This window comes from Pteropus medius, unplaced genomic scaffold, assembly GCF_902729225.1.
Source record: "Pteropus medius unplaced genomic scaffold, Ma_sr-lr_union100, whole genome shotgun sequence".
Lineage (NCBI taxonomy): Eukaryota > Metazoa > Chordata > Mammalia > Chiroptera > Pteropodidae > Pteropus > Pteropus medius.
Genome location: NW_024349800.1, coordinates 653,716 through 668,264, shown reverse-complemented (window position 1 = coordinate 668,264; position 14,549 = coordinate 653,716). Strand labels below are relative to the sequence as shown.

The window sequence follows — 14,549 nt, the reverse complement described above, 5'->3', positions numbered from 1 at the left end:
AGAAGTACAGCCAAAGCAAATGGCTTCAGAATGTCCCAGAAGGTATCATAACGAAAAAGAATCTGCTGCTGGTAACAGAAACACTACCCTAAACTGTCTTAAACCCTCCTGTAGATGGTTGGAATGAGCCCTCCAGCTTCAGATGCAACATTTTAGAGCCAGAGAAAATTCTTAGGTGGAGATGAGAGTAAGGGATGTGGCTGTTCAAATCCTATCTGTTCACATCCTGGTTGTTTGCCACATCTGCTGCTGATGTTTCTCAGCACTTTAGCATTTAATGTGAAGTGTTTCCAGCCCTCTCAGCAGCCCTGTGAGGAGGAGTCTGGTGTCCATTTCACTGAGCTCAGCCCAGGTGAGTGAGCGCAGGGATTCAAGTCCATTCCAGGCCCGTTTTGTAGGCAGTCCTTAGGGTGAGGAGGGTGTCTTCTTCCCAGGCTGCTAGAGGTCAGGCATGCCACTTCGTTGCATCTCCAGGCTACACTCAAAATGCTGTTGTATCAGCCTTAAGTGAAATGAAGAGGGGCTTTCTTAATAGGTGATAAGAGGGCTCAGCACCTGCCAACCCCCAAGCCAGCCCTTGACAGGGATCAGAAGATGCCCATAGGGAGTGGTGAATGAAGGGTACTCCGTACCTGACTGGCTCTCCATATTAAGGCCCACCTTCAGTGCTGGCTATCCAGTCCCATAGTCATTCATCACTCATAACTTATGAGTTCTTGAAGTACAGTGGGGCCACATGTCTGCATGATGATATTTGGGATATGTTGGGTTAATTAATAGGTATTATTAAAATTCATTTTACCTGTTAGTTTTCTTTAATGTGACTTTTTAATAGAGACCTTAAAAAAATAGGGATGAATTGGTAGAGCTGAGGATTTTTAGGGCAGTAAAACTACTTTGTATGATACCACAATGGTAGATGCATGTTATTATACATTTGTCCAAACCCATAGTATATACACCAAGAGTGTGAACCCTCATGTAAACTGTGGACTCTGGGTGATTATGACATGTAGGTTCATCAACTGTATCGAATGCACCATCCACCACTCTGCTGCGGAGATTGATTGGGATGGGGGAGGCTGTGCGCACATTCGGGGGTAGGGGATATGTGGGAACTCTCTGTACTTTCCACTCAATGTTGCTGTAAACCTAAAACTGCTCTAAAAAGTCTATTAAATTAACTTCACCTGTTAACTTTTTTCATAAGGCAATTAGAAAATTTTAAATGTGGTTCACTGTGTATTTTATTGGACAGGGCTGTTTTAGGGGCTGCATCTGTACTTAACAAAGCTCTGAAAACACAGTAGACGTAAATGAAAGGTTGGGTATTTCCAGTCTGGCTCTGAACATGGCCAGGGCAGCTTGTGAAAAGGGTGGGGGACAAGAGAGAAGAGACTTCAGGCTTCTCCAACTTGAACTAGGTAGCTCCGTTCTTATCTGTATTAATTTATTAATTTGGATTCTACCTGAGATTAACTCACTGCTGTGCGGGAGCAAGAAAAGAGGTGTCCCTAGTTTATTCTCGAGGAGACTGAGTTTAAGAGAGGGAGGTAGAATTTATGTCCCAGCGTTGGAAGTCCATATCTCTAGCTCCCAGGAGCCATTGAACAAGACAAACCATACTGTTTCTCAAAGTTAGAAACAGAAAATCATAAATTGTCTTTTTTTTTTTCCTAATAGATTATTTTTTAGGGCAGTTTTAGGTTCATAACAAAATTGAGCCAAATGACAGATTTCCTATATAGCACCTCTTCCTCCACCATCTCCCATTACTGAAGAAGAAAGTTCAGGATTTTCATTAAAAACTATTCAGCCTTTCTGTTCTGCTTCTGGAAATATGCCTGCTGCATGCAAGCGCTCACTTGGCAGAGTTCACTTGCACCTTGTCCTACTTGTCTAAGCACCTAATGTAACTGTTTGTACCCTAGCAGCTCTGCTTCCTGTAACAATTTGTAACTGTCGGTAATCCTTAGCAACTCCCGCCCTTCTCCAATGTTACTACTTGCAATCTGCATAGCAACTCCCACGTTTGTAATGATTCAGGTTCAAACTGACCAATTAGCTTGTGTAAAGTTCTTGTATATAAGGAATGTTGCAACTGAGTACGCTCTGGGACTGCACATAATAAACCAGAATTTTCCCCTCTGAGTTACTGCTTGGTTCTTCACTGGACTGGTTTTGAGATTTTCTACAACATTACCAGTATCCCACATTAGAGTGGCACATATGTTAAAACGGATGAATCTGCACTGACACTTTATTGCCCAGAGTCCATAGTTTATATTACAGTTCATACTTGTTCATTTCGTAGGTTTAGACAAATATATAATGACCTGTATTATTATAATCTCATACACAATAATTTCACTGCCTAAAAATCCTCATGCTCTGCCTATTCATCTCTCGCCCCCATCTTTTTCTTTTAATTTTAAAATTTAGAATAATTTTAGATTCACAGGAAAGTTACAAAGCTAATAAAGAGAGTTCCTGTATATCCTTTTTCTAGTTCCCTCTAATGTTAACATCTTTCATAACTAGGAACATTTGTCAAAACAAAGAAATTAACATTGGTATATGATAATTCATTTAACCTTGGACTCCTTGGATCTCCCCAGTTTTTCCACTAAGGTTCTTTTTCTGTCCCTGGATCCTACTCAGGATCCCACATTGCATTTATTTGTCCTGTCTCCTTCATTTCCTCTGATCTGTATGAGTTTTCTAATTTGTTTTCTTGTTTCTACAGTTAGTTTTGTATGTATGTACATGCATGTATGTGCACATGTGTGTGGGAGGTAAAATGCCCTTGGAAAATGCTCTTAGAGTTCCACAGCTGTGACCGATTAAAGGGGGTCTGTTTCTAGCATGTGTGAGCTCAGGGGCCGAGGTCAAGGAGATGTCAGCCCCTGACCTCTCCCCACTCTTATCTGGGTGTGTGTTCCTGTCCACTTTGTTGTCTGCTGTTTGTCTCTGAAGTCTTTCAAGAAGACCACAAATGCATTTCTTCAGGAGCTTGGATTTCTTTCCTTAACTGTAGGTGAGATTTATTTTCAGAGTACTTTCAGTAGAGATGTTGATCCATCTCCAGGCGCCCCGCCAGAAGCTTAGCCTGTGCCTGTGACATTTGTGTGATCAAAGCATCTGTAGGTGTGTTTTCAGTTGCTGCTGTGCCCACCTGGCTCTGGGGGAGACACTTGGCTCCAAGCTAGAGGACTTGGAGATGTCCGTTTGGGTGTGTTTCATACCATTGTTTTTAAACACTGGAGAATTTGTATAAGTTTTCTTCTGAATATCCTAGAACATTGATGTTTCAGTGAGTTTAAGCAAAGCACAGGGAAGGAAGCAAAGACTCAGAGTCCCTGCTCTGTTGGATGTAACTCTAGGAATGAGTGTCAGATGCTGTGCACACTGGGTGCCCTTTCCCTGGTTTCTCTGTCACACTGTATATCAATTTAGAATGTTCACCTGCTTAAGATGCCTAGTGATCTGTTATTGCCCTCTAAGTAAATCTAAGCTCCTTACTGTGGCTTCAATGCCTTTCTGGCCTCACTACCTCCTGTCTCTTTGACTTTTGTACTTCCCATCTCCTTGACCTCATTCCCTGTCATCTTCTTGACCTCAGAACCTCCTCTTTGATTTCAGCCCCTGCCATCTCCTTGACCTCATTCTCTGCCTTCTCCTTGACTTCATCCCCTGCCCATCTCCTTGACCTCAGAACCTCCTATCTCCTTGACCTCAGCCCCTGACCCAGCATATGCCCATTTCCTTGACCTCAGCATCTTCCATCTTCTAGGACCCGTACTGCACTGGCCCTTTCATTCTTGGAGCACACCTAGCTGCTTCCCACCTCAGGGCCTTTGCTGACTGGTCCCAAGCATTTGCATGGTGTTCATCAGAGAGGCTTCCTTGATCACCCCATCTACAAATAGCTGTAGGGACACATGCTCACCCTGTGCTTTCTGTGCTATATCCATTCTTCTTGTTCGCTCTCGCTTCCACCTCAATTTGACTCAGAATTGTTGTTATCCTCTGTCATAGGGGAGGAACCATGGCAGTGACCTTGGGTACCTCCCAGAGTCATGCTGTCCATTCATACTATTATTCTGGAGGCCCATCTATCCACAGGAAGCCATCTCCAGATTTTGCTTATTGTGCGATGATCTGCCTTTCTCACCATGTCACCATGATGTCAGCTCTGTGACATGGGGACTCTTTGTCATTGTTATGATTACAGTTGGCCATCTCCAGGTTTGGTAGAACCTATTTGGGGATGGGTGCTAATCTTGGAGCCTGCTGTGTGCCAGGCTCAGCCTAGAGGTCAATGGAGATACTGCGTCTCTTCACCGGAGACCATAGGCAGTTTTCCTCCTGGTAGTAGAATTATTTCCAGGTCTAGAATAGTCTTATAAAGTGACCGTCTAATGAACATTGAGGAGGCTTCCAAGTCTTTGGTCTCTTCTTTGGTTATCTCAGTTGGGGAGTACATGCAGAGGTCCCACATTCTCAAGGTGCTGTCCTCCTATTAGAGGGGCCTTGGCTGGGCCCCATTTCTCCTCTGGGTTTGAAGCTGGTGGAGACTGCCCACCTCTATTCTGTGTTTGACTCTGGGACACAGCTGTATATAGGGAGCTGAGGCTTTGGCTTCTGGTCCCAACTGTGCCTTGTGGGGTGGCTCTAGGGAGTAAATTCTTGTCTTCTTATCGCAGGTCATCAACCCGGCCGGAGGTGGCCAGCATAGAGCCATTGGGACTGGACCAGCAGCAGTGCTCCCAAAAGGCAGTGGTTCAGGCCCGCCTGTCCCAGCCCGCTCGCCTGACAAGCATCATCTTTGCAGAGGACATCAGTAAGGGCTTCACTGTGCGGTCACTGGGGAGGATGATAGGAATACCTCCATTGAGACGCCCAGCCATAGATACTGCTAGAGACCGTGGCAATGCTTTCTCTTTCTCTTTTTGGGTCAAAGGACACCCACACAGGAGGAGGGCGCTAAGCCAGCAACACCCACCCCGGTCCTTCCTGCCAGTACTTTGTATTGTTTTTCTTCTCATAGAGGCTGGCTTTCATTTCTAAATTGTTTGTTACCCAAATAACTCTTAATGGGTATTGAGTCAAATGAAGAAAGTTGCTGAAATCCTTTCATTTCCCCATATTTAATTTACCATATTGTGGTTGTAAAATGCATAGAAAATGATACAATTTTCTGTCATGCTGTTTTCCCACCTAACATAATGAAAAAATTTCCATCTCATCATAGAATTATTTTAAATGGCTAAATAATATTCTTAACAGGACATTTTAGATTGTTTTCAGATGTTTGTTCAGTGTTATATAGAAAAATAACTATTTTTACACAGAGAACATTTTGGGGTTCTTTTAGGTCATTTCTAGTCAGGGATAGATTCCCGGTTTTACTGGCTTATACAGCATATAACTGTTTTTAAGGCTTTTGGTAAATGGGACTGTATTGCTTTCTAACAAAATACCATTCCCATTGCACAAGTAGTGTATATAGTGGCTGGAGAATGGGTATAATGATTTTATGTCACATGCTGTTATTTTTACACTAGAGAATTCTCCAGGTAATGCCATTTATGTGTCTTATTTATGGAGCAAGTAAAAAAATCTATGCTCATGCGCATAGATTTTCTTCTATATAGTTACATGGTCTTATGTAAAACACTAGTATAGATAAACAACACCAGGTGGAATTCCTAATCTCAGTGTAGGGACAGGCATCAGAACAGTACTATCGTTTTGGTTGCTAACTCATCGTACTGTATGTAGCCCTTGCCATTTAACGTAATGGTTTTATCCTGAACAAAACTAGATTTCTTTAGAGGAGTTTTTGCACACAGCTTTAAATGCTGGTGCTCACGCTGGAAAAGCACAAGGTAGGAAATTAACAAGCCTTCCAAGCCCTCATTTTCTGAAAGTTCACGTTGACTTTTAGGAGGATGTGTGCTGGTCAACTGCTTGGCTTCTGAGGCTTAATTTGGTGCTTCCAGCTCCATGTTGTGGTGATTGCTTTGTTGGTTGCTTTTGTCTTTGCCACAGTGTAAGGCTGTCTGACCTGCGAGGCCTCAGGAGTGGGGTGATGGTCAAGTACCACTCTCTGTCTGACCCCTCTATTCCTGTCCCTCAGCCACAGGCCAGGTCCTGCGCTGCGATGCCATCGTTGACCTCATCCATGGCATTCAGATCGTCTCCACAACCCGTGAACTTTACCTGGAGGACTCGCCCCTGGAGCTGAAGATCCAGGCTCTGGACTCTGAAGGTGAGGATGTCTCCCTGGCAGTCTTTCTTTCTCTCTCGCTTTGTGTCTGGCCCTACTGTTTCCACAGAGGGCTGCTCCAGTCAGGAAGGTAAAGTTGGTGCAGTGGGGTAGGGGGGCTTGGAGAGGTTCAGACCACCTATGAAGTGGATCCCAGGCCCTCAGTTGCAGTGGGGCCTTTGAGTTGAGAGCTTTTGCAGACCCCAGAGGCCGACTCCATGCCTATGCACAGGGATTGTGCTTGCTAAAGCATGTCTTTGGGAAGTGACATCTGGGGGTCTGGGCAGTGATGGGAAGCTGGGAGAGGCCCCTGGGTTACCACACTGTAAACAGCTGGAGGCATTCTCCTTGCTTGGCTTTGAGAGATGGTGTTGACTGGTTCAGACTGCAGTATGTGTGGGGTAGCAGGGGGAGTGAGCTGAGTCACATCTATGCTGCTGGCCCTGCTCACTGTCTTTCGTTTTCTCACTTCACCAGAGTTGGATATCAGCTTGTTTTGGGCCAGGACTTTTCTTAGAAGATCTGTTCTGGCAGGAGGCAGACTGTCTGTAGCCTGACCTCTTTGTAAAGGAACAAAGGGAACATTTGTAGGTTAAGATTCTTTTTCCTTTCAAATTTAATTTTTTTAAATTTATTTTTTGCAATATTATATTAGTTTCATTTGTACAACATTGTGATTAGACATTTATATACTCTCATAAGTCTAGCATGTAGGTTAAGATATTTTTTGAAGAAAGTTAAGTTAGGGCAATAGATTTGTTTAAGATGAAGGATATTCCAGAATTTTAAGTCCAAACCAAGTATCACCTTTTCTTTGAGATCTTTCCTTACCACTCTTGCCCCTCTACTCACTTTTTAAAAAATTTTTCTGTATCAGCATTTCTCAGCCTAGGTAGTATTGACCATCTGGGGTCAGATAATTCTTTGTGATAGAAGGCTGTCCAGTGCATCATAGCATGTTTAGCAGCATCCCTGGCTTCTACCTACTAGATGCCAGCAGAACTCCCCAAGCTGTGACAACCAAAAATATCTCTAGCCATTGCCAGATGTCCCTTGGAGGGAGCAAAATCACCGTTCTGGAGCATCCTTCCTTCCTCTGTGTGTTCATTCATCAGATAAGCTGCCTAAATTCTGTTTTCTAGTCTGTGAAATCAAGATAGTGATGCTCACCTGGAGGTTGGAAAGACTTGGTGAGAAATGTGTAAAAGGTTTTGCGCTGCATGGCGCATAGTGGGTGCTCAAGAAGCCAGGTAACATCTGAGTGTTTTTTATCTACTGGGCATTCTGCCAGGCCCTAGGGATACTACAGGGAATGGAAGGGCCTGGTCTCTGTCCCCAGAATCTCAGGCTGTAGTGGAGGTCCACATGTAAATAAATGCCCACATGCATCTCAGTAGATGCTGTTTATTATCAAATTGGATGCAAAGTGTGAAGTAACCACAAAATTGGGGAGAGTCAGCCCCTGGGAATGTTAAATGTTGGGTGTGGAGAACAGAGGTCAGGACAGTTTCTTATGAGATATGATAGTTGACTGAACTTTGAGGACGTGGGGTTTGCCAGGCAGAGATGGCCAGTTTATTCTTGAGACTGAAGCTCAGACGAGGGTGGGATGCAGGAAGGAAAGGGTCGTGTGTGTTAGATGTTGGATTTGCACTTGTTCTTAGAGCAGAAGGAGCTGAGAAAGGGGTTTGTATAGTGAAGTGATGGGACATTTTTCATTTTGAAATGAGAACTAATTCAAAAATGTAAATGCAGCATTGCCTGGGTACAAAAACAAACCAAGAAACCCAGAATCTCTGACAGATAACCTTTGAGCCACCTGTTTTCATCTTCTGCCCTGTTTCAGGGTGTCCATGTGGAACCAGGCATTGGATTTACACTGAGAATGTCTTTATAGAGTGTTTAAAACCTACTCTGAGTCCTGTTCCTCCAAGAATTATTATCCAATCACCCACTGGATTCTGCTTGTTTGACATCCTGTCAAAAGGTGCATAGATGCAAGCCATGATCTCAGAGCCAAGGCCATCTGTGTGTGGCTTTCCATCTCCTCCATCCTAGGGCCCTAGGATTCTCAGTGTCAAGATGAAGAGACAAGAATAGTCATGTGAAACTAGATGGTTTGGGGATTCTGCCCCCTTATCTGCAATTTCTTTTCCTGTGTAGGGAGGTGGTAGGAATGAATGAATCAGGTCTTGGGAGCCTCTGCCTAAACTGTAAAATGCTTACAGGTGCTAGGGGTCATGGTGTTATGCACTACATTGAATGTATTGTGAACAAAGGCAGGTGGCATGGGAGGAAGGACACAAGGGTTCACTTGAGACAGGCCTAGTTCACATCCTGGCTCAGCCCCTCACCATCATGTGACCCTGATCCTTTAAGCTTCTGTTTTCCCTTCTTGAAATAGAGGCATGACAGTTGCTTTGCAGGGGGGTGGTGCTGAGTGCTTTTCCCTTCCCTTGGCTCCAGGGAGTTAACTCCAGTGCATATTTGACACGCCCCCCTCCAATTTGCTCTTATAGGGAACACGTTCAGCACCTTGGCAGGGCTGGTCTTTGACTGGACGATTGTGAAGGACACGGAGGCCAGCAGGTTCTCAGACTCCCACAATGCTCTGCGGTGAGAGGCACCTTGCCTGTGGAGGGAAGGGGGAAGGAGGATGTTGCTTGGCTTTGAGTGGGCCAGAGGCTTTCATCATCACTGTCATCATCATTTTTATTCTCAGCGAGGACCCAGGACGATTCCCAGTATGCTGGCTGATGTTCCCCTTGATTGATTTAGAGAAAAGTGTTTTGGCCCACACAGTTTAGTGGGAACCTTACTGCTTCTGCACCCCACCAGGTGTGTTCTGTAGGAAATTGTCAAGGAAGCTGGGAAGAGTTCATTGTGGCCCTAGAGGGCAGCTCCTCCATTGGAGGTCAGTTAATGGGGAAACAGACTTTGGCTAAGAGGACATCCCAGCAGTGACAGCCCTTCGCAGGTGCAAGAGGCTGTGTTCCCCAGCAATGGGGATGCGGATGGACTTTTTACCTCTCTTGACTCAGTCAGTCTTCCCAACAGCCATGTGGGCTTACGTACCACTGTTTTTGCCATTTTTCAGACAGAAACTGAGAAGTTTAAGCCACTTTTTTTCAGGTTGGTAAGTGGCAGAGCTACAATTTGAACTCAGATCTGCATAAATCTTCACTATCTAATATGGTAGCCACTTTTCTATCATAGCTATTTAGGCAGAATGAGGAGTTCAGTTCCTGAGATGTACTAGCTACATTTGCAGTGCTCATTTGCCATGTGGTTAGTGGTTACCACATATGGGACAGAGCACATGTGGAGCATGTCTGTCACTACCAAAGTTCTGTTGGCCAGTGTTGGCACAGACTGAAGTCTGGGCTTTGTCCCTTATTACTCTGCATTGACTCATACTTTATCAAATAATTTTTTAAAGAGTATAGTCCCTTTTGGGGGAGGAAAACTTAATTTTTAAAGAATTTTGCAGCCATTTTCAGCCTACAGAAAAGTTCCAAGTACAGTACAAAATGTGGTTTCCCTAACCTAAACCATTTAAGAGCAAGTTGCCAGCCTGTTGCCCCATCAGCCCTGATTATTTTAATGTGTTTACTACCATTAACAACATTTTCCTGCATCTCCACAACATAGTTGTCAAAATTTGGAAGTTAACACATGAATGCAAGACTTCATTCAAGTTTTGCCAACTATCCCAGTTATATCCTTTGTGGCAAAACCCAGCCCAGAGTTCCTGCATGTTGTCCTGCTTCTTAGTCTCCATCAGCCTGGGACAATTTCGTGGTCTTTGACTTTCGAGACCTTGACACTTGTGAAGATTATAGTCTAGTTATTTTGTAGAAATCCTCATATTTTGGGTTTATCCGATGTTCCTTTCTGATTAGACTCAGAGCTTTGCGTCTTTGGCAGGAATAACACAGAAGTGAGATTCCGTATTTTTCTAATTACATCTTGTGATTTTGTCAGTCCATCATTGATGATGTTCACTGTCATCACTTGGGTAGGATGTCTGCTAGGGGGTCCCTTATGAAGTCTCTTTCTTACCCTCTTACAATTAGTGTTTTGTGGGGAGTTAGTGTGGTATTTATTTATACTTTTAAAAGTCTAGTTTAGAGCTCTTGGAAACATCCAGACTTGGCTCACAGCCATCTCCATGGTAGGCATCCTCACACCCTGACACTGCATATGAGGCACCCTCTTGGGTCAGAGCTCTTCTGGAGTCTGGGACCATCAGCCTCTATTTCCTGGACAAGCGCCGCAATTGCTGGTATCTCACAAAGCCAGGAACATGGGCTTTACAATCATTGAGACATGGATTCCAGTCCTGGCCTTGTTCTTCCTGCCTGTGGCCTTAGTTAAGGAAGGTAGCCATCTGAGCATCAGCTTCTTCTTCTGTCACATGGAGGTAATTGTTGTGCCCCATCTGATAGCGGCCTTGTAAGTCAGCACTTTGACTGTGTTCAGAGCCCTTCCTGGGCCTGGCTCACACTAGATACTCAGGGAATAGTGGTCCCCTGCCTCTGAGCTTCCAGTCACTCCATAACTGAGCCAGATGTTAACTGAAATCCTAGGTGCTAAGGCACGTTGGAACCAATGTCCTGGATTTTCAGTAAACTCAGCATATGACACCTAGTAAGATAAGACAAGGAAATAAATCATGGTGCAGGATAGCACCCGGCAGATCTTGGGGAGAATGAAAGTGTGTCCACTTGACAGCTCTTGTTCAGGCAGAAAGATAGATTTATTTGTAAATCACAGGCTGCAAGTGAGAGCTTATGTCAAAAAGGTCTCTTGAGCCAGCTGTGTTTACCAGCCCTATTATAGGGAGGGTCCCCGGCATCCCGACTTCTTTCCCCACTTGGGGCTTCTCCCCACAGCATAACCCCAGGGAGGTTAAGACATGATGTGATCCCCTCGTCCTGACACTTGAGGAGAGTCATTGAAACTCATTTCCCATAGGCAGGAGCTAGTCCTGGGCTGGGCTGGAATGTGGCAGGTGGCCCTGGGAGTCTGATGGGCATTGTTGACACCGCCCTAGTCTAGTCTGTGGTCCTGGGCCTGCTTCTTAGGCTTCCATGGGCCTCATCTTCCACATCTGTGAGAGTGAAGCTTTTCTAAGTGGGTAGTCCTCAAATTTCAGTGTTTATCATAAGCACATGTAGATTTTGATACAATGCAGATTGCTAGACTTCATTCAGACAAAGGCCTGGGCCAGAGGCCAAGAGTTTGCATTTTTTATAAGGACACTGGCAATTCTGATATAGGAAGTTTTAGGGACACATTTCTAAGCAGCACCAACTAAGACCACGACACTTATTTCAGCATCTGGCACCTACTAGAAGGTCTTGATAGACAGCGAATATGTTAGGTTATTTGGTTTCACACGTCAGGTCTGATGACATGTGCTTTTCCAGAATCCTCCCATTCTTGGAGTCTACATACATACCTCCTTCCTACATCTCAGAGATGGAGAAGTTGGCCAAGCAAGGGGACACCATCCTGGTGTCCGGGATGAAGACTGGGAGCTCCAAGCTCAAGGCACGCATCCAGGAGGCTGTCTACAAGGTGGGCCCTGGGGCACAAGAGATGCTGGGCTCCTGGGGTGGAACCAGGTTAACTGCTCCTGCTCACCCCTGTGTGCACATTTAGTAGTGGAAATGAAATGCTCCACTGTGAAAGTTCCACTGTTCATAAAAGGGAAACTTCAGGGTGCGATTTCATATTTTTGTTAGTTTGGTTTGGTTTTGGGGGACACAGCTTAGTGAGATGTGGTTGGGGCACCAGAGTGTGCCATCTAGAGTCATAGAGCCTTTGGTCCATTCTCAGTTTTGAAGGAGGTTCAGGAGCAATGGTATTTTCATTAACTAGCTTATTTTCAACAAATACCCCCCTGTCCCATTGTAGGGACACATCCAAGCATTTGGGACTCTGTGAAAAATCCTGAGGGCTCCCAAGTGCCCTCCTTGCTATTTCTGCCTGTGCTCAACATGACTGCTGAGACTGGTGGTCCCATGTGTGGATGGCTGGTGTTCCTCACTGCCCCTCCCCAATGCCCACATTGCCCTGGCCAAACCAGCACCTGCTTTTTCATCAATGCCTTGTTTTGAGAGGGCTGGGACAGAGGAAAGGAGCGGGTTTAGTGAAGGTCCTGGTCTTCCCCTGTTCTTATGGGCAAACGTCTACCTTGGCTGTGCTTCTTTTTGAACTGCAAACCTGAGCTCTTCCTTTGCCTGGTTTCTGGAGCACAGGCAGGAAGGTTGTGGTACTTCATCTGTTTTTTAATTTCTAAAGTGATAGACAAAAGAAATCTCTCCAGATTCAATCTCCTTAGTGGGTGAGCAGTAATTTGGGAGTCCTGGAGGGTTTTGTAAACATGGGAGGTGGTATGTCACAGGGCTGGCCCCATAGCACTCTGCAGTTAGTATTTGAAGATAGTTTGCCTCTTTTGATTCTGGGCCCCTGTATGGTGCTCAGGACTGGGCGGGGGATCGGCCCACTGATGAGCTGGAAAGGCCCCCATATCCTGCCTGTATTGGTAAATGGCTTCCCTGCCTGCTGTGCTGGAAGGCACCTGCCATAGAGCCTGGGCCAAGGAAGAGGCTTGTATATTTTTTCGTTATTTAATGAGTCAAGGTATTGTTTAACTTACTATTAAGTGAGGAAACCTGTAAGATCTTACAACCATGTTTTAAAGGAGAGGAGAACCCAAAGAATTTACAAATAGATGCAGAGCTAGTCAGTATCCATAGGGCAGTAATTGGCTGTACCTCCACCAGAAGAAATGGGTTTGCATTTCTGTGAATGAGACTCATTTGCTTTGCCATCAGTTTTCTCCAACTTGCAGAGTAACCAAGCAACTCAATGATAAGAGAAGATGCAGGCCCCTACAGAACCTGGTAACATGAGAGTGCACCAGATTTTGTACAGGTGGTCTTTCTCCCACTTCAAAGTCACTCATGATTTTTCCTGATGAGGAGGTCTTGATGAGGGCTGAGAAGCAGAGCCTGAGTGCTCCTCAGGGACACATGCCTCTCCTTTTCAGGTTTGCCTTAGGATTCCCAAACCTCACTGGCTTTTAGGGCTTTTGTGGAGAGCGACCCTGAGACCCCCCTAGAGGCCATAGTATCCCTAGATATCACTGCTGGCTCCTCACTTTTCATTCTGTTTAATTATTAAAAATTGAGCTATAACACACAAAAAGTGACCACTGAACACATGCCTGCCTTACACACAGTGTTCGCCTGGGCTTCTGGCGGTCTAAAAGTATTGCCTTGTTTTTTTCATCTCTAGCTTCCCTGTCCCCACATGAGTATACTGAAAAGTTCTAAAGATTCCCTCTTGCCCAACCCACCATCTCTATTCCCTGACACTACCTTACTTTTTTTACTCTCTTCTTTATGCCAAGAACGTCAGTCCTGCAGAGGTCAGGCTACTGATTTTGGAGAACATCCTTCTGAACCCAGTTTATGATGTCTACCTGTTGGTGGGAACCTCCATTTGCTATAAGGTACAGAAGATCAGGCAAGGGAAGATTACAGGTGGGTCACTGACTCAGGTAAAATATAACGTTTACCACTTTAATTATTTTTAAGTGTGAAGTTTAGCATCATTAAGTACATTCACATTGTCGTGTGGTCATTGCCACCATCCATCTCTAGAACTCTTTTCATCTTGTAAAACTGAAACTTTGTACCCGTTAAACACTAACTCCCCATTTCCCTTCCCCTCAGCCCTTAGCAGGCAGCATTCTGATTTTTTCTCTATGAATTTGGCTTCTCTAAGGACCTCAAATAAATGGAATCACAGTATTAGTCCTTTTGTGACTGGCTTATTTCACATAGTATGGTGTTCTCAAGGTTTATGCATGTGTCAGAATTTTCTTCTTTTTTAAGGCTGAATAACATTCCGTTGTATACATAGACCACACTTTGTCTACCCATTGATCCGTTGATGGACACTGGGGTTGTTTCTACCTATTTAGCTGTTGTGAATAATGCTGCTATGAACATGGGTGTGCAACATCTCTTTGAGTCCCTGCGTTCAGTCCTTTGGGGTAGGTAGCCTCTTGTTTAAAGAATGTCAGAAGCTATGAGCTTCACATTGGATTGGACTTTATCCTTAGTTTGCCACTGACTGCTGGACAGCCTTGATGAGCCATCACCTCCCTTTGGGGTTCAGTTTTTCTTTTAGAGCTCTTGAGGCCTTTCTGCCTGTGCTATGAGGACAAATTTAATTAATGGATGTGGATTTGTTCTAGAAA

At 44.7% G+C, this 14,549-nt stretch overlaps 1 protein-coding gene across 5 annotated transcripts in view; it reads left to right on the top strand.

Annotated features, from left to right (window-relative positions):
* Nucleotides 1–14,549, top strand: part of NUP210 (nucleoporin 210) — a 96,439-nt gene that overhangs the window by 11,440 nt on the left and 70,450 nt on the right. For 4 of the 5 annotated variants that reach the window (XR_005658146.1, XR_005658147.1, XM_039886583.1 and 1 more), the window contains exons 2-6: nt 4,707–4,843; nt 6,143–6,274; nt 8,791–8,887; nt 11,704–11,854; nt 13,695–13,827. Coding sequence is in view for 3 of the 5 variants with exons in the window: in XM_039886583.1 (XP_039742517.1) it covers nt 4,707–4,843; nt 6,143–6,274; nt 8,791–8,887; nt 11,704–11,854; nt 13,695–13,827 (650 nt within the window). In the remaining 2 variants the exon portion in view is untranslated. The remainder of the gene's footprint in view (nt 1–4,706; nt 4,844–6,142; nt 6,275–8,790; nt 8,888–11,703; nt 11,855–13,694; nt 13,828–14,549) is intronic. The other variant, XM_039886584.1, reaches the window with a different exon arrangement.